At 38.0% G+C, this 19,619-nt stretch overlaps 1 protein-coding gene across 2 annotated transcripts in view; it reads right to left on the bottom strand.

Annotated features, from left to right (window-relative positions):
- The window catches only part of OVCH1 (ovochymase 1), an 89,676-nt gene that overhangs the window by 64,107 nt on the left and 5,950 nt on the right, over positions 1-19,619 (bottom strand). For both annotated transcript variants that reach the window (XM_021092126.2, XM_084956441.1), the window contains exons 5-12: positions 16,586-16,737; positions 14,468-14,657; positions 10,953-11,040; positions 5,884-6,017; positions 4,281-4,421; positions 4,047-4,177; positions 2,708-2,798; positions 800-928 (exon numbers count right to left, since the gene is read on the bottom strand). In XM_021092126.2, the coding sequence (XP_020947785.2) occupies positions 800-928; positions 2,708-2,798; positions 4,047-4,177; positions 4,281-4,421; positions 5,884-6,017; positions 10,953-11,040; positions 14,468-14,657; positions 16,586-16,737 (1,056 nt within the window). The remainder of the gene's footprint in view (positions 1-799; positions 929-2,707; positions 2,799-4,046; positions 4,178-4,280; positions 4,422-5,883; positions 6,018-10,952; positions 11,041-14,467; positions 14,658-16,585; positions 16,738-19,619) is intronic.

Below are 19,619 nucleotides of genomic sequence, written 5' to 3'. Positions count from 1 at the left end.
TAAGCTCACCCCTAACCTCTATTGCCATCTTCTATATTACCCCCCAGGTTGGAATTCTGGCTCCACCTCTTACCAGATATGCATCTTTGGGAAGGTTACTAATTCCTCTAAGTCTCTGTTCCCTCATCTGTGATACAGAAGACAAAACCTCTTAGGTTTGTAGTTAGGAATCAGTGTAATAATACATGTGAAATGATTAGTTCATACCTGGTACAGAGCAAGTAATCAGTAAATGTGAATTAACTAACCTATCACTTGGGTACTTAAAATGTAATGTCCTGTGTCCATCAGGATTCCCTCCAAAACTCCAACAGTGTTGAATTACTTGTAGATTTTTGTACATCATCCATTCTCTTGCACATTAGGATCATTGCATCTGATATTCCCTTTGTCTGAGTAAAGGCTATTTTACCTTCTAGAATGCCTACTAATCCTTCAAAGTCCTCAAATATCCCCAAACTAAGCCAGTCAATCTCATTCCTGAGTTAAATTCTCTAATCTGAATTATCTACTTTTCATATAAGATGCTTGGAATCTTTTTTTTATCATCTGGTATATGTAGTTTCTTGGCATCATCTGAGGTACTTCTTAAATCGCAGGTCCCTGAGCCCCATTCTAGATTCACAGAATTGAAATCTTTGGCCAGGGGGTGGGAATGGGAGGGAGGGGCTGAAATCTTCATTTCAATATTGCCACCTAGGTGATTTCAAGAACCCTAAAGTTAGGTAAATACAGCTAAATTACCTTCCCCAGAAAATTTTCATAAGCAAAATATGATTATAGAAGTGTTGATACTCACCTGAGAGCAAAAAGGTGACTCTAGCCTTAAAGCCTCGGAAGTTATTTTCACCATCACTTTTAAAATGAATTGCCATCATGTTACCAGGACTGAATACTGGAGCAGGATTCAAGATTCCACAAAGTTTAGCTGTAAACATTTTAGGGAGGTCTGATGTATAGTTACAAAACAGAGGTAAAACATCATCTAATTAATTTTATTCCAAAAACTTCTGTTTTCTCCAACTTTGGTCTGCAGGTATACCCTTCCATTTCATGTGGGAATCAAATGACAGTTTCAAGATCACAGTGTACTATCTTGCAGAAAAAAACTCGAAGACAGAGTAAATTAGATATCTGATTTTTAGTATGCATAAAAACCACAACTGATTGTTACTTTACAATGAGAAGAGGTGAGTTAAAGAGAATCCCAAATTTGGTATTCTTCCTTCCAAACAGAACATGGCAGACAGTGAAAGACAAGCATCATATGACATCACTTTCATGGGGAAATTTTTAAAAAGGATACAAATGAATTTATTTGCAGAACAGAGAATCACAGACTTTGAAAACAAACTTATTGTTATAAAAGAGGACAGGATGAAGGGGGATGGACTGGGAGTTTGGGGATTGGCATATGCACACTATGGTGTATGGAATGATTGGCCAACAGGCACTTGCTGTATAGCACAGAGAACTCTACCCAATATTCTGTGATCATCTATTTGGAAAAAAAATCTGCAAGAGAATGGATATGTGCACATGTACAACTGAATCACTATGTTGTATAGTAGAGATTATCCCAACCTTGTAAATTGGCTATACTTCAATAACACTTAAAAAAAAAGGAACGAACATGACTTTACTGTTCTAATGTTTTAAAAGGACATTCACTTTATGTGACTAGATGACACTTGAAATCTGCTTCACGTAAACTCCTCTCTATATAGGTCTCATTCTGCTGCATTAAGGAATTGGGCTTCCACTCACCTACCCAAATAAACATTCCAAACTTATCTAGGCTCCTGGTCTCCAACCCCCACTAAATCTAGCTGAGGAACAAATAGTAGGTGGCAAGGATGTGACTACACGGCCAAAAGAGATTTAATTTTATACTCAATAACCTGGTAGGTCAAAAATCAACATATATTTGAATATTTAGTTCAAAAAATCTCCTTTTTGGCCTCAAGTAGAATTTATAGCTTATGAATACTCTTTTTTTGGTTACTGTTCTTGGACATAAAAATGAATATATCAACAATTGAAGGGATTAATACAGAAAAAAAGTTTTGAAATTTTAGCTTAAATAACTGCCAAAAATTTGCTAAGTATTACCATTTTGCTTTTTTCCCTGGGACTTCCTTTTCCCCATCCAAATATTCTCTCTCTCTCTCTTTTTTTTTTTTTAATCTTTTTAGGGCCACACCCACAGCATATGGAGGTTCCTAGTCTAGGGGTCCAATTGGAGCTGTAGCCACTGGCCCACACCACAGCAACGTGGGTTCCGAGCTGAGTCTGCAACCTACACCATAGCTCACAGCAACACCGGATCCTCAACCCACTGAGCAAGGGCAGGTATCAAACCTGCATTCTCATGGATGCTATCAGATAGGTTTCCGCTGAGCAAAGAAGGGAATATTCCAAATATTCTTAAGTATTCTTAAGAATACTTCCAAATATTCTTAAGTGTTCTTCAAATGTTGCATATTTCTATTAAAAACTTTACTGGTGAATCTGTTAAAGTTCATGGATTTTTAAAGCTAGAGTTTTACAGATAGTAAGTTTCTGTATGAGAATATGGAATATGAGAATATGAGAGATTCGTATCCCCACCCTACCTCATGGTATCCAAGGAAGTCAGCCAATGCTTCAACTATCCTGGTTAGTATTATACTTATCAGATTAAATTTAAAAACAGAATGTCACTCACCTAGCTCATGTTTCTCTTCAGGATCACCATAAATCACAACAGCATCATAACAGTTCTGGTTAAATTCAATACTAAAGTCTTCAAATGCCAACTGTATAAATTATAAACACAACCAGAAAAGTGTCAGAGGTATAAACTTTTTTTTTTTTTTTTTTTTTTTTTGTCTTTTTGCCATTTCTTGGGCCGCTCCTGTGGCATATAGAGGTTCCCAGGCTAGGGGTCGAATCAGAGCTGTAGCCACCCGCCTACACCAGAGCCACAGCAATGTGAGATCCGAGCCGCGTCTGCAACCTACACCACAGCTCACGGCAACGCCAGATCCTTAACCCACTGAGCAAGGGCAGGGACCGAACCCGCAACCTCATGGTTCCTAGTCGTATTCGTTAACCACTGAGCCACGATGGGAACTCCATCTTTTAAAGTTTCCCTCTATACATTAAAGGGTCTTCATATCCCACTGGTAGAAATATAAACAACTTCAACCCCTTTGGGAGGGCAATTGGAATGGACTACCCGATTTAAATGTGCAAACCCTTTGACCCAGAAAATCCATTTCTGGGGATTATATACAGCCACATGTGTCCAAAAACAGTGACGCAGGAATGCACCACCATTGTTGGCATAAGCAGAGATTGGAAACTCACCAGAAGTCTATTAATAGGGAACTGGTATAAAAATGAGGCATCACACAATATAATTTAGTGGAGTTGTTATAAAGAAGCTGTGGGCTCATATAGAAAGATGCTTGGGATATTTTAAGTAGAGAAAGCATTGCCAAACAATACATACATATTTGTAAATACTTAGAATCTCTCTGCGGCTACTCTAGAAACATATCAGTGTTTGACTACGGGAAGTAGGATGGGTTGGATGGAAAGGAGACTTATTTTTCATTGTACTCTTTTTTTTATTTTTATTTTTTTCTTTTTAGGGCTGCACCTGCAGCATATGGAAGTTCCCAGGCTAGCGATTGAATCAGAGCTGCAGCTGCTGGACTACACCACAGCCACAGCAACACCTGATCTGCTGCACCTGCAAACTGTGCCATAGCTTGTGACAATGCCAGATCCTTAATCCACTGAGCAAGGGCAGGGATCAAACCCACATCCTCAAGGACACTATGTCAGGTTCTTGACCTACTGAGCCACAACGGGAACTCCATGTACTCTCTTTTGAATTGCTAAGACTTTTTAAACTATATGCAAGTATCCCCTTTTAGAGGTTTTTAAAAAAGAGCAAAGAGAAGATACTAGTCATGTGGAAATTTAACAGTCCTGACGAAGCAAGTTCTGCTCAATGTGTAGAGCTAAGTTCTTGATGAAGTAAAGCACTTCCTTACCTTTATAACATGTCTCTCTGGAGCATGGATGAACCAGTGACACTCTACATTACTGGGATATAAGTCAGGATACCCAGCAGAGTGAATCATCCCTTCTTCTACCAACACAGCCACACTCCCACAACTGGAACCTGTGGGAGTGTGGGGGAAATTCAAGGTGAATGGCCAAAGGCACTCCCTCATTCCAACCCTCATATCACAGAAAAACAGCAGGGAATGACACGCCTGAAATACCTGCTTCTGAGTTCTTCTGTACAGCAGTAAAAGTAAATTCAAAGCCACTGCCACTGTTCTCTGCATCAGTAACAAATGTTACTGTGGCCTCATTGGCCTCTGTCAGCAATGGTGAGGGAAGAGTATTTCCACAGACCTTACCTTAAAAGCAAAAGAAACTGAAGTAAGATAACTGAAAAAATGATGGAAACAACTTCAACACGTTTTCCTAATATTATCCTTCCTTGAACTCTGCTTCTTTTTTTTTTTTTTTAAGGATGTACCTGTGGCATATGGAAGTTCCAGTGATAGGGTCCAATTGGAGCTGCAGGTGCCAGCCCGTGCCACAGCCAGAGCAACACTGGATCCACACTGCATCTGCAACCTACTCCACAGCTTGAGGCAATGCCAGATCCTTAACCCACTGAGTGAGCCTAGGGATGGAACCCACATCCTTACAGACACTATGTTGGGTTCTTAACCCACTGAGCCACAACAAAAACTCCCTCTCTGCTGTAAATACTGTGGTCCCTTTAACTCACTGCATTCTTTGTTTCAATCATTGATATTCCATTTACTTCCTGATACCCAAAGTCACATGTCCAAATTCTCATCCTTTAAGGCCCAGCTCAAAGTCCAGCTCTCCATGGATCTTCCCACATATCCAATGGAAACAAGAGCTACTTTTGCTGAAACACCAGAGCAAAAATCCTAATCCATGCCATTTTCTATTTTGTGGTGCCCCTTTATTTACCTTCCGAACTGAAAGCTCATTAGAGCAGAGACTGCTTCTACTCTATATATGTCCAGTACTTGGTATGGTATCTGGTTTAATGATTGGTTTAAACACTGATTATCGGGTTAAAAGGCCTGAAGCATGAAATCATTTAGTCAATAGATAGAACCCCTAGCACAATACCTTGACTATAACATTCTTCAAATACTTGTGAAGAGATATTTGTCCTAGTCATTGCCTATATAGAGACCAAGAGACTGAGGTATATGCCAGCTCTAGAGACCTTCTATCATACTTAACACATAGTATTTCAATTAATGCAAATATATCAGTTATGCTTACATAGCTATGAGGTATTCAATAACTGAAATTAAATGACACAAAATTCTCTAGTGTCATAAGAAAAAAGATTATAAAACAACGTAAAGTTCAATGTATACAGTTATTACATATAAATAAATATATACAATAAATATATACATCAACATGTTAGCAGCATTTATCTTTAGGTGGTAAGGTTATGAATAGTTTATATTTCCTCCCATTTGCTCACTGTCTTTACCAAATTTGGCAAACGTGCACCCACCTTTGTGATAAAAAGGGAAAAAAAAAAACCTGACATGGGCTTGAAAGGAAGTTTCTGACAAATGTGAGATCAATTTCATTCATTCCTATTATTAAACTTGAAAAAGGAATGGATAAACCTCGGGAAATATACTGGTCTTGGCTTCCACTCTTCCCACACACAACCTTGGCCCTTTCAAGAAGGGCACAGTTTGTAAGACGAGATAAGTTCCCATGTGAAAAAATCTAATTTCAGATCCTTTAGCACCTCTTTGATTGTTTCAATGCTCTAAAATGACAAATGAACAAATGAAGCATACTCACTAATAAGCACTCCATTGCTTGATTGTAAAGACACATAGTCATGGTCACATTCAACTTGATTTTCTATGTATAAGCTTGTAAACTTTATTAAGATAATTTTATTTTCTGGTACTATTATTTTCCAGATACATAAGCTGCAGAAGAGAAAGTGAAGTGTAATAAGTGGCAGAGTCACATGTGACAAATAAAATCTCATTTCTGAGCTTTAGCTCATAACTCAATAATAAAATTTTATAGGATATTAGAAGATAAAAGCCAAAGGCAATTCTTTATGTGAGAATAATATTTTACACTCAAATTGCCGGCATTTATCCAATAAATACAGGCATATTTATTAGAAAATGGCCAGAAACCACCCCTTAAATTGTATTTAGTTATAAAATGGTAGAACTTTGAACTATGAGTTTGAAAAAACTAAGATTTGTTTAAGTTATTAGTCTAATTGAAAATTCATAATATTCGCCCAGAAGTTGAATTACGGATTGAGTGCGAAGCGTATGTTAACTCAAACCAGCCGCATCCTCTGAGGTCAGCCTAAGACATAATCCCTGCTTTCACAATGTTATCCACCTCTAACATCTTTAGAAACACATGTAAACATTTGGAAAGCAGTTTACATAATTTAACATGTATACTTTATCTGTTTTCCTACATGAGTTCACGCTATTTACTCAGAAAAGAAGCCCTGGTGGGGCAGACATCCTTAGCATCTTCTACATCTCACATTCATCTGTGTGCAAAGCGATCTTTTTCTTATTTCTTTCTTTATTTATTATTTTGGTCATGACCATGACACATGGGAGTTCCCAGGCCAGGGATCAAAGCCACACCACAGCATTGGCAAATACCAGATCCTTAACTGCTAGGGGACCAGGGAATTCCAACCTTTTCCTTTTTTTAATTGACAAGTGGTCCTCTGCCATGTATTTAGTTTTTATTTAGTTTTTTAATTTTTTGAAGTATAATTGATTTACAATGTTTCAAGGATACAACAAACTGATTGAGTTTATATATATATATATATATATATATATATATATATATATATAATATATAATAAATTAAATATAAAATAAATGGAGATCTCCTGATCTTGGGCATTTTGTATTCTTTATTGACTGAACATAAAATAATGATGAATTTTACAACCAGTTTGTTTTAGATTGTTAATATAAATTCATGCTCATCCTGAGCTGCTTGGAGTTCCTGTCGTGGTACAGTGGAAACAAACCTGACTAGGAACCATGAGGTTGTGGGTTTGATCCCTGACCTCACTCAGTGGGTTAAGGATCCAGCGTTGCTATGAGCTGTGGTATAGATTGCACATGTGGCTCGGATCTGGCATTGCTATGGCTGTGGCGTAGGCCGGCAGCAACAGCTCCAATTAGACCCCTAGCCTGGGAACCTCCATATGCTACAGGTTCAGCCATAAAAAGACAAAAGAAAAAAAAAGGCAAAACCCTGAGTTGCTGAAAGTCTTAATCTCTTAGTTGACTTCTTAATTTAGTCCCTACAAGCTGTTTAATATCTTCTTAACTATTTAATCTCAAATTCATTCTCTAAACATGAAGCAACTGAAACCTTATAATTACTTAGATGGCATCTAGTATAAATTCCTACAAATTTCCTATAGATTACCTCAACATTTTCTATTGCTTTACCAGAAAAGGAATCATTCTTCCTTCTTTCCAAAGCTAAATCTTTTTTATTTGTTGTATATTCATGAAACTTATTTCACCTATATATATATATTTCTCTTACCTAATCATTTTTACTCTTTTCTGCTATAAGAACAGTTAAGCCTATCCATCTAAAGAACAAACAAAATCCCCATTTCTCTCTTTTTTGTTGTTGTTGTTTGTTTGTTTGTTTTGTTTTTTAGGGCCACACTTGTGGCATGTGGAAGTTCCCAGGCTAGGGGTCCAATTGGAGCTATCGCTGCCAGCCACAGCCATGGCCACAGCAATGCCAGATCCCAGCTGCATCTGCGACCTACACCATAGCTCACAGCACTGCTGTGTCCCTGACCCAGTGAGTGAGTCCAGGGATCGAACCCACATCCTCATGGATACTAGTCGGATTCATTTCTGCTGCACAATGGGAAGTGCTCTGTTTCTCTTGATCCTAGTGCCCTATTACTCAAAGCCACTGTCCCATCTTCCTCCTTCTCTTCACTGCCCAACTGCCTTTCTCATCTCAAACAATAGCAGCTCCTTCCTTTCCATAGGTCAAAAACCTTCAACACCATCATGTCTCTCTATCTCCCAAAACTCAAATTATCACTTGTTAACTAATCCTGTGTCACCGCCACTTCTCACCACCTCGACTGTTACAAACCTAGTTGAAGCCATCATTATCCTTCTCTGGATTATTGCAGTCACCAGACCCTTAGCTCTTGGTCTGTTTTCAATACAACAGCCAAAGTCATCCTTTGAAACTGTATCAGATCATGTTCCTCCTCTGTTCAAAGTTCTCTAGAGGCTCCATACCTAACTCAAGGTAAATCCAAAGTCCTTCTAATATCCTATATGTTTGGCCACTAATAATTACAACCACTCTCCCCCTTTCCAACTTAGCTTTAGCTCTCTTAGCTTGATGTTCCCCAAATATACCAAAAGTTTTCCTTCCTCACACGTGTCTTTTTTTTTTTTTTTCTTCCAGGAATGTCCCTTCCCAAGATGATCATAAGATATCCCCACTCAGTTTATTCAAGTCTGTGGTCAAACATAGTGCAGTCCTCCTGAACAACTTCCCCAATCATTGCACAACCCTGCACTCTCAACCCCTCTTTCTTGCATTATTTGTCTGCATAGTACTTACCAACTTTCATTATGGTATGTAACATTATTTGCATTATCCCCACTCTTCAACATACAACTTGCCCCCCCCCCCCAAGTAAAACATTTCTGTTTCATTTACTCTTGTATAATTAGCACCTAAAATAATGCCTAATTCAACACAAGGCCTCAATAAATTTTGACTACTTGGTGAAGGAGAGATAACAAGTTTTTAGCAATTGCTTCACCCATTGTGAATATAGCTTCTAATCTTACAATTCTACTGAGTCAGTTCCTAAATGCTGACCTGCTATATTCAATGGCATTTTATCTGAACTCATTTTGACTTTTGCACTATCTGACACTACTAAGAACACCCTCTGTCTTGAAAGTCTTTCTTGCAGAGGTCTCTTCAGTACTTCACTGTCTAAGTTGAGTCACAGGTTTTCTGTCTCAGAGTAAATTGATTGTCATCTATCTATGAACACAATATATAAATGTTTTCTAAAAATCTCACCCATAGTCATCCATCCTCTGCTCAAACAACCACTTAAAAAGGAAATTTACTATCACTGTGGCAGACCATTAAGCCTCAGTAACCTCTCAAATTAGAATTACTTTATACTTCATTGAAAGCTGCCTTCTCCTAACATCTGCCCTCTGCTCCTTGTTTTCAGCTCTGGACTTAATCAGATGTCCAACTCTGCTTCCCTGGAAGTCTTTCAGATAAATCAAGACAGTCCCTTCCTCCTCTCAAGTCTTCTTTGGAATGAATATATTCGTAGTCCCTTCCACCATATTTCCCAAGATACTGCTCTGAAATTCCTTATCTTGGTTATTGTCCTTCACGTAATTTCCAGCTTATCAATGTCCCTCTCTAAAGGTTACACCTAGAGACCTCCTGCCTACACCCCAGCCCAGGACTCTAATAAAACAGAACTCTCACTTTTGTTCTGGATGTTATTCTTCTAAAACTTTCAGCAAAGATGGCAAAGGCTTTATTGGTATTATTACTAAGCTGAATCACAGAAAGTCAACTTAGATTCTTAATAAGCCACATCATCTGCATCCTATACTTGTAATGAATATTTACTTTTATTTTACATTAATTTTATAAATTATAACCTCATCACCATTTTTGGCTTCTGCTTGCCCATGGCATAAAATCTAGTCTTCTTCACATGGAATTTAAGGTTGTCTACAATTAAAGCCCTTTTCTCTTCATTGGCCACTACCTTAGTTCCTGTTTACATTAACACCGTTTTCCAGTTGCACTGGGATATATATTGTCCCAACACCCCTGATATTCATCACCTTCCTGACATTTCTTAAACACAATTCCCTTGGAGTTCCCGTCGTGGCTCAGTGGTTAATGAATCTGACTAGGAACCATGGACCTTGCTCAGTGGGTTAAGGATCCGGCGTTGCCGTGAGCTGTGGTGTAGGTTGCAGCCGTGGCTTGGATTCCAAGTTGCTGTGGCTCTGGCGTAGGCTGGCGGCTACAGCTCCGATTAGACCCCTAACTTGGGAACCTCCATGTGCTACAGGAGCGGCCCAAGAAATGGCAAAAAGACAAAAAAAAAAAAAAAAAAAAAAAAAAAAAAAAACCACAATTCCCTCTGCCTGGCATGATCTGTAGAAATCTCTTACATAAGTAAAGCTACAAAAGACCTAATGAGCTATAAAATCACTACTATTCTTCCTTGTCTAGTTCAGTACCATCCCCTTGACTAAAGCATTCTTTACCTTCCCAACCACAGTATGCATACCTCATAAACCACTGTGGCAGGAACCAGTCCTTCCATTGTCAATAGTACCAACACACCTAGGCAGTATGGATAATAAAGCTCATTTCATCTTATTTTATAGTATAGTTATTTTTGTCTAGTTTTCTCTTCCTACCAGACTATAAACTCAGAGGTATATTTTCTATCTTCTAGGCAACACTGATCAAAATATTACCATTATTACAGAAATAAGTGGGGCAGGAATAACCACTAGATCCCCATAATAATCTCACTTCCAGATGCTGTTAATGTTGGATATTTGAATACATCAACTCAGGTAAGATAAAGTCTTAATTCCACTTGTACTGGTGATTTGTGCTAATGTGTATCAGAAATACCAATCAACAAATATTTGACAACTAGAAGTTAGCATATAAAATACTTATGTTTTTATATGAATCAAATGAAGAAATTGAGATGTCAGGTAAAATAGCCAAACCACAGTCCCTTTAAATGGCATAATTTGGGAGGAAATACAAGAATCATTCCTACCAAGGATACATACCAATTATGAGAATAGTTGTTCTCTTTGAAATGAGGGTAACGAATCTTCCCATTTTCTCCAAATAACACTGTTCCCTGAAGTCTACAATCTTCCAAAACAGGGAAAAAAGCTAATTATTTTGCTTAGCTATCAACATTTCAAGATACATGTTAGATATAGTCAGCTTGAAACTGTATAATTTATTTATTTATATATGTTATTATATAATTTATACTTATGGGAATGCACTTGTTTGACATGAACTAGACTTTGTATTTGCAGACTTTGTTAGGAAAATTCCTAAATCATAATTTTAAAAAATAAGTATTAGCTTTTATTAATGTATCATGATTGTCTTTTTCTTATTTCTTTTGATGGCCACACCTGAGGCATATGAAGTTCCTGAGCTAGGAGTCAAATAAGAACTACAGCTGTAGGCTCATGCGACAGCCACAGAAACACCAGATCTGAGCTGCAACTGTGAACTATACTGCAGCTTGCGGCAATGCCAGATTCTTTACCCACTGAGTGAGGCCAGGGATTGAACCTGCATTCTCACAGAGACAACATCAGGTTCTTAACCCACTGAGCCATAATGGCAACTCCACCATCTGACATTCTTTACAGTACTCCTCCCACTTTTATGAGGTGTCACTGATGTAGAAGATTACATTAGTTTCAGGTGTACAATGTGATTTGCTATTTATATGTATTGTGAAATGACCATCACAGTAAGTTAACAGCCATCGCCACACAGTTACAAAATTTTTTTCCTTGTGCTGAAGACTTTTAAGATCTACCATCTTAGCAACATTCAAATATGTAATACAGTATTGTTAACCACAGTTATCATGCTGTACATTGTATCTCCAGGACTTATTTTATAACTAGAAGTATACCTTGTACCTTTTGACTTCCTTTAGCCATTTCATCCATTCCCCCACCCCCACCTCTGGCAACCACCAATCTGTTCTATGAACTTTTTCTTATTTATTTATCTATATTTTCTTTTTTGGCTGTCCTGTGGCATATAGAGCTCCCAGGCCAAGGATCAGATCTAAGCCACAACTGCAACCTATGCTACAGCTGTGTCAGTGCTGGGTCCTTTAACCCACTGTGCCAGGCTGGGGATTGAACCTGCTTCCTGGTGCTGCAGAGACACTGATGATCCCACTGAGCCACAGAGGAAACTCCTGAACTTTAAAAAAAAAAATTCCATATATAAGTGAGATCATACAGTATTTGTCTTCTTTGTCTGATTTATTTCATTCAGCATAATGCCCTCAAGGTCCATCCTGTCCATGTTGGCACACATGGTAACATTTCATTCTTTTTCTATGGCTGAAGAGTATGCATAATGTCCTTTATCTGAGTTCTTCAGATTTAACAACTATCCAGTTTTCTCCAATCAGCGGTCATATTGAAGTTGTCAAATTTACAGTATATGAAACTATTATGATGTCTTCCATCTATAATTAGGACTTCCTGAGTTATAATAAAATGCCTTTGCATAATGATACTAAAGTAAGAGTATACAAATTAGCAATGATGGGCAGGAAGTTTCCACCACACACTCAGAAATTTCAGGCTCCAGCGTCACATTTTAATTATTAGAAACTAGAAGAATAGGCACATAGAGAATGAGAAGCTTCAAAAGATGATGCTAAGGAGATGTTATTTAAATAAATTACTTGCCACATTCGGATCTTTGTTTGACTGTAGAATTAATGGTTAGTGCCTGATGTCATAGCCTTTAAAAATATTATTCTCATTAACCTTTGTTCAGAGCCTGTTAACTTCTTGAAACTTCTCTTCTAGATGATAAAAATTATCATCAGGAGAATATTTCCCCCTGAGGTCACAGCGAAGAAGAGAATAGAATTACCATCAGGAGAAAATTTTCCCCTGAGGTAACAGCAAGGAACAGAACACTTACCCCAAAGACCATATGGACTTGAATGAGAGTACGCCCTTGTCTGAGGAGGGGCTGGGCACTGGGAAGGGTTCTTTGCAAATCATCAGCTAAGTGACTGATCTCAGACTACAATGAGGGAGGATGGACAGATGGAGAAAATACTGTGTTTGTTCTGCTGCTCTGGGTCCTGGCCTTTAATAAACTTGCTTCTTATACTAAACTACTTCTTTTTTTATAAAAGTATAGTTTATTTACAATATTGTGTCAATTTCTGCTGTACAGCAAAGTCACCTAGTCATGTATACATATATATACATACACGCATATACATATATATAAACATTCTTTTTCTCATATGATCCTACATTATGTTCTATCACATAAGACTGGATATACTTCCCTGTGCTGTACAATAGGACCTCATTGCTTATCTATTCTAAATGTAATAGTTTGCATCTACTAACCCCAAACTCCCAGTCCATCTCATTTCCACTCCTCTTCCCCTAGCAACCATAAGTCTGTACTCCATGTCTGTGAGTCTGTTTCTGTTCTGTAGATAGGTTCATTTGTGCCACATTTTAGATTCTACATGTAAGTGATATCATATGGTATTTGCCTTTCTCTTTCTGCATTACTTCACTTAGTATGAGAATCTCTAGTTGTATCCATGTTGCTGCAAATGGCATTATTTCGTTCTTTCTATGGCTGAGTAGTATTCCACTGTACATATGTACCGCCTTTTCTTAATCCATTCATCTGTTGATGGACATTTAGATTGTTTCCATGTTTTGGCTATTGTGAATAGTTCTGCTGTGAACATAAAGGTGCGTGTATCTTTTTGCAGTTTTGTTCAGATTCATGTGTTTCCTTATGCCTCTTTATTCTGCAGAGGCTTCCCCTTGTGCCATTTTCTTGAGCAGATGCTGCCCCTTTTCATGGCAAACCTTCTGGTTCCTTATAATCGAGCCTCTTAGACCTCTCCTCAGTGTTCTTACAGTTCTTATGTGAACTTCACCTTTTATCACAAATGTCCATTTACTTCTTTGTCTCTCCAAATAGTCGAAAAGCTTCTTGAGGACAGGTTTGGAATCTCCAAATCTGTATTTTTTTTTTCCAATCTATATTTCAGTGTCATGTAACAAAAATAACTCCCCAAAGCCTCCCTTACATTTCCACTATTGCCAAGTAAAATGAACTCAAGTGAATGCAGAACTGGGAGAGGAGTGGTTTATTTTTAGTGCTCTTAAGTAGTTTAGAAAAAGTATGTCAGCTGGATAAATGAAGAAAGAGTCCTCTAATGAGTGTATTCTCAAAGACTCTTTTAAAAACTTATATAAAAAAAACTTATCTCATGAAAATTTACATGAAAAATCTACATGACCACAAACTTGAAGATCTAGATGATGTTCAATAGACAGGTATCAGTGTCTATGAATTCAGAGTTAGAAGTTTGTCTACATTGGCTTAGGAACTGAAAACCAGCCATATTTTTGCTGTTTTAAAGTTTAGTTCTGATCATATCTACAACATATCTGAGTAACTGTCCTCAAAATGTCTATGATCATTTTTTTTTGACTTTCAATGAGATGGGGAAGGAAGAATTAATAGAAATTACACCCACCTGTGACCATGATCTGAATGATAAAATCCATCAATGCAGACACTTTGGAGAAAATACCAGGTGATGTCCTTCTCTGCTTGTTCCTTAAAGGATTCCAACCTCTAACACAACTAACTCCCCAGCAAGTTATCCCAGCAAGAACCCAGACTCCATCCTCTCTTCTACAAACAAGCAGACCTCCAGAATCTCCCTTTGATAATAGAGAAAGACAAAATCTTAACATATTCACAAGATAAAAACACTTTAGCAGGTCCAAAAATATCAGCCCTCATATCACAGAGAGAAGAAGTGGAGGCATATAAGTCCAGTGGTCATTATCTACCACTATTTTTTGGCCCATTTTTTGTTTCTTCATCATTGGTTTCAAGGTACCTGTCTTTTCACCCAGCAGTAATTTCCTTCCACCTGCTTCACATGATCTTTTCAAGCTAACAATTTCTCTCTTCCTCCTACTCCTTTAAGAACAATCATATAGAGTCCAAAAATCAATGGAAGGAGGAGGCGGGGAATGCACAGATATATGCTTCCACTCCAGCTTTTCATCTGGGATTACTGGGAAAGACTGGGTCACATCCTATACCTATAGTACCTGTGAATAGAAACTCCAAGTTCACTCAGCAGCTCAAGGCTTTAAAAACAGAATGCCTGGGGAAACTAATTTATTTTTTATTTTTTGGTCTTTTTAGGGCTGTACCAACAGTATATGGAGGTTCCCAGGCTAGGATTCAATCAGAGCTGTAGCCACTAGCCTATGCCATAGCAACATGGGATCTGAGCCGTGTCTGTGACCTACACCACAGCTCACGGCAATGCCAGATCCTTAACCAACTGAGCAAGGCCAGGGATTGAACCCATGTCCTCATGGACAGTAGTCGGGTTTGCTAACTGCTGAGCCACAAGGGGAACTCCTGGGGAACCTAAATTTGTCCCTGGGTCTATAAGTAAAGGATCCATTGGCTCTCAGACTAGAAGATAAAGGACCCACAATTTCAGGATGCTTTCTTTAATAATTCTTTAAAATAATAGGCTGCTTTGAGAGCATGTGTCAATCTTATGTCAGATTAAACTCTTTCATAAGACACAGAATTGTTTGAGGGCTTTACCAAAAAAAATGATCACCTATAAAAGATGAGACAAGGCAACATACTGCTACCTATGTTCCAATTTAGAGAGTGACATGATGATAAATTTCTATTGCCTTCCTCCAAAGTCTTCCTGGTCCTTACTCTGTCACCCTCAAGAAGAAAAACTAAACATTTTTTTCCAACAGATAATTTCAGGGAGCTTCCCAAGGATGTTTTAAGTTGCTTGCAGACAAAGAATAAAGACTTCCTGCTCCTCTCTGGTTTGGGGAAAAAAAAAAAAAAAATCCAGGGTTGCCAAGAGCTGCGGCTTAAGCCATAGATGAGGCTTGGATCTGGTGTTGCTGTGGCTATGGCTGTGGTGTAGGCCGGCAGCTCTGATTCGATCCCTAGCCTGGGAACTCCCATATGCCACAGGTGCAGCCCTTACAAAATACGTGAAGGAATGAATAATAAATAAATGGCTTTCCAAGCAAATTATCTCCTTCATCTACAACTAAAAACTCCTATCTTTCACAAACTGATCTCCCTCTCCTTTCTTATCTTGTTAGGATTGGTCTTTTCTGTGAAGTTGTTACATTGGGGGGTCACTACTATTCACAGCATCATTTACCTGACAGTTACAGCTATTCTCTCTTTGGTCAGACTTTGTGTAAACCTTGCATCCTGCACTAAAGCTTGAAAAAAAAAATCAGTGTTAAGTGAAAGATGGAATGAAAAATAATCCATAGCTGACCTAATTGGTTTGCCAAAGTGGTCATCTTGCTTGATTCCATTAGGTTGGAAACGTTGAAGCCACCTTCCCTACCTCCTCTCTTTATCCCCCTCAAAAAGGGGTAAGAATGGACATGGGATGAGAAAGAATTCTCTCAGCCTGAGTCAACGAAACTTTTTTCAGTACAAGCCAGATGGAAAGATGAGGGAAAAGGAAATTTTGAAGAAGTAACTCCCCCAAAAGCAGCTAAGGAGGAAAGACAGAATCCATTGTTTCCCATATGATAGTCAGTGAATAACTGTATTAGTTTATGCTTTTTACCTGGCAGGCATCCTGTTCCCCATCAGGAAAACCGGCACACAACATGGTCCTTCCCAGGGAAGCAAGGTTCGTACTCTTGAGCATGGGATTACAGGTTCTGTCATCCATTATGGGAAGTTCCACTTCTTGTAGGACATTTGGATATTCTGATGCTGTGGAGAAGGGACCAGTAAGTCAACAACTGTCTTCACTGACAGAAACCAATAGAAGCCTACTAGTTTAAGACTTGGAGATGTTTAATTAAAATGTAGAAGACCTTATTTTTTAAATCTGTGGATGTACTTTTTCCTAAAACCATATGCTATGTGACAAAGAACATTTTTTTTTTAATTCAGGTTTTTAAGGTAACCCTAGGCAATTGTGGCTTCTCTGAATATATGCTTAAATGTTTCCTCAAGGGGAAAACTTTAATCAATAAAGCAACATTTTGTAAAATTCTTCAGTTAAAAAATCACAGTATTAGGGGAGTTCCCCTTGTGGCGCAGTGGTTAACGAATCCGACTAGGAACCATGAGGTTGCAGGTTCGATCCCTGCCCTTGCTTAGTGGGTTAAGGATCCGGCATTGCCATGAGCTGTGGTGTAGGTCGCAGACGTGGCTTGGATCGCACATTGCTGTGGCTCTGGTGTAGGCCGGTGGCTACAGTCCCGATTGGACCCCTAGCCTGGGAACCTCCATATGCTGCAGGAGTGGCCCTAGAAAAAAACAAAACAAAAAAACAAACAAACAAAAAAAAACACAACGCAGTATTAAATTAAAGGAAGCTTAACTATTGTGACTTTACTGTATTCTTTTTCACCTATTAGAATTTCCTCTGGTTTCTTTATCTGATACACATAAGCAAAATGGTAGCAGGAAGAATTTTGTGTAGAGCCTTAAGTATAGACTTTTTTATGGTGAAGACAATCAGAAGTCTTCAATGGGTCAGATCTCAGGGGAAAAAAACTCCCAGGATTAATGTATTATTTAAGACCAACAAAATTCCTGCTTCCACTGGGCATACAACAGGGCCTAGAAGAAATGCTAAATTTCTCTGATGCCCCTTACTCTCTGAAATCTTTCCCCATCCACTGGCTTTGCAAGGAATCCCTTCTTCAAATGTATCACCTCTCTGGGGAATACATATTGGCTGAACAGTAGTTCCTGAAAAAACAACAATAACAAAATCATGAGTCACAGACAAGAGATGCTAAATAAATGAGTGACATCTGGTCAATTTCATGACTTTTATACCTTCTTCCTAAATGTAATAATTATATTTGTATCCTTGTTTAAGGTTGCACATAGATAATATCATAGGATATTTGTCTTTCACTAACTTCATTTAGTATAATAATCTTCATTTAGATTATAATAATAATCTTCATTTAGTATAATAATCTTCATTTAGTATAATATATTTGTCTTTCACTAACTTCATTTAGTATAATAATAGTCCGTCCATGTGTCTGTAAATGGTATTATTCCATTCTTTTAATGGTTGAGTAATATTCCATTATATATATGTACCACATCCTCTTTATCCATTCCTTTGTTGACGAACTTTTTTTTTTTTTTGCTTTTTTGCTTTTTTTAGGGGCACACCCACAGCATATGGAGGTTCCCAGGCTAAGGATCCAATCAGAGCAACAGCTGCTAGCCTACACTACAGTCACAACGCCAGATCCAAGCCAGATCTGTGACCTATACCACAGCTCATGGCAACGCCAGATCCTTAACCCACTAAGCAAGGCCAGGAATCGAACCCACGACCTCATGTTCCTAGTCAGATTCATCTCCACTGCACCACGACAGGAATTTCTGTTGATGGACATTTAGACTCACAGACTTACAAATCAAAACTAATGGTTACTAAAGGGTAAAGGTGTTGGGGGTGATAAATTAGAACTTTATATATACATATTACCATATATAAAGTAGATAATCAACAAGGACCTACTGTATAGCACAGAGAGCTCTACTCAGTATTCAGCAATAACCTATATGGGGAAAGAATCTGAAAAAGAATGGATATATGTATGTGTATAAATGAATCACTTTACTGTACACCTGAAACTAACACAACACTATAAATCAACTATATTTCAATATAAAATAAAAAATTAAAAATGTAATGACATACTTTAAAAAAGTTTCTTCTCTCTCGCAAAAAAATACTATTTCACATTTATGGAAATTTAGCAAAATACCAGTAAAATAAGGAAAAGCATAACTCATCGTTCCATGTACCACAATGATCTCCCCAAACTACCAACATTTAAGAGTGAGGCTTTGTTCTTAAGGGATAGTTTTTTACTCAAGAGTTATTAAGCACTACAATGTGGCAAGCACTCTTCTCAGCCTCAGTGAGTAAGCAGAAAAAAACAAAAAACTTAGATGTGAGTGTGAGCGTGTAAGCACATGAACGTGTGAGTCTGTGTGTGTGTGTGTCTTTGGGGGGATACGGAAAATAAATCTAATAATTTAGTTGTTAGGTCATATGTGCTCTGGAAAAATCAGAGCAGGGTAAAAGAAAGAGGAATGAATAATGGGTGCAAGGTTTTTGGCTTAAACAACGGGAAGGACAGAGCTGTCATTTTTTTCTTATTTATTTATTTTTAATTGTTATTTCCCCAATACAATTTTTTTTCTACTGTACAGCATGGTGACCCAGTTACACATACATGTACACATTCTACTTTTGCAATTATCATGCTCCATCATAAGTGACTAGATATAGTTCCCAGTGCTACACAGCAGGATCTCATTGCTAGTCCATTCCAAAGGCAATAGGATTCCAAGCTCCCAATCCACCCCACTCCCTCCCCCTCCCCCTTGGAAGCCACATTTAATCCAGATGGAAGGCTACGGACAGAGCAGCTTTAGGATGTAGGAGATAATTAGGATTTTGTTTTTTGTTTTTGTTTTTTTGTTTTTTTTTTAATGTGTTTTTAATCATTAATAGTATGGATTTCTTTTTTTTTTTGTCTTTTTTTTTTTTGTCTTTTTGCTATTTCTTTGGGCCACTCCCGGGGCATATGGGGGTTCCCAGGCTA

Source organism: Sus scrofa, chromosome 5 (assembly GCF_054392235.1).
Source record: "Sus scrofa isolate SSC_HxYL_T2T_F1_AM1 chromosome 5, Sscrofa_HxYL_maternal_Yorkshire_Landrace_v2.0, whole genome shotgun sequence".
NCBI classification, from domain to species: domain Eukaryota; kingdom Metazoa; phylum Chordata; class Mammalia; order Artiodactyla; family Suidae; genus Sus; species Sus scrofa.
Note: the sequence above shows the minus strand (reverse complement) of the source record. Positions and strands in the feature narration are given on the sequence as shown.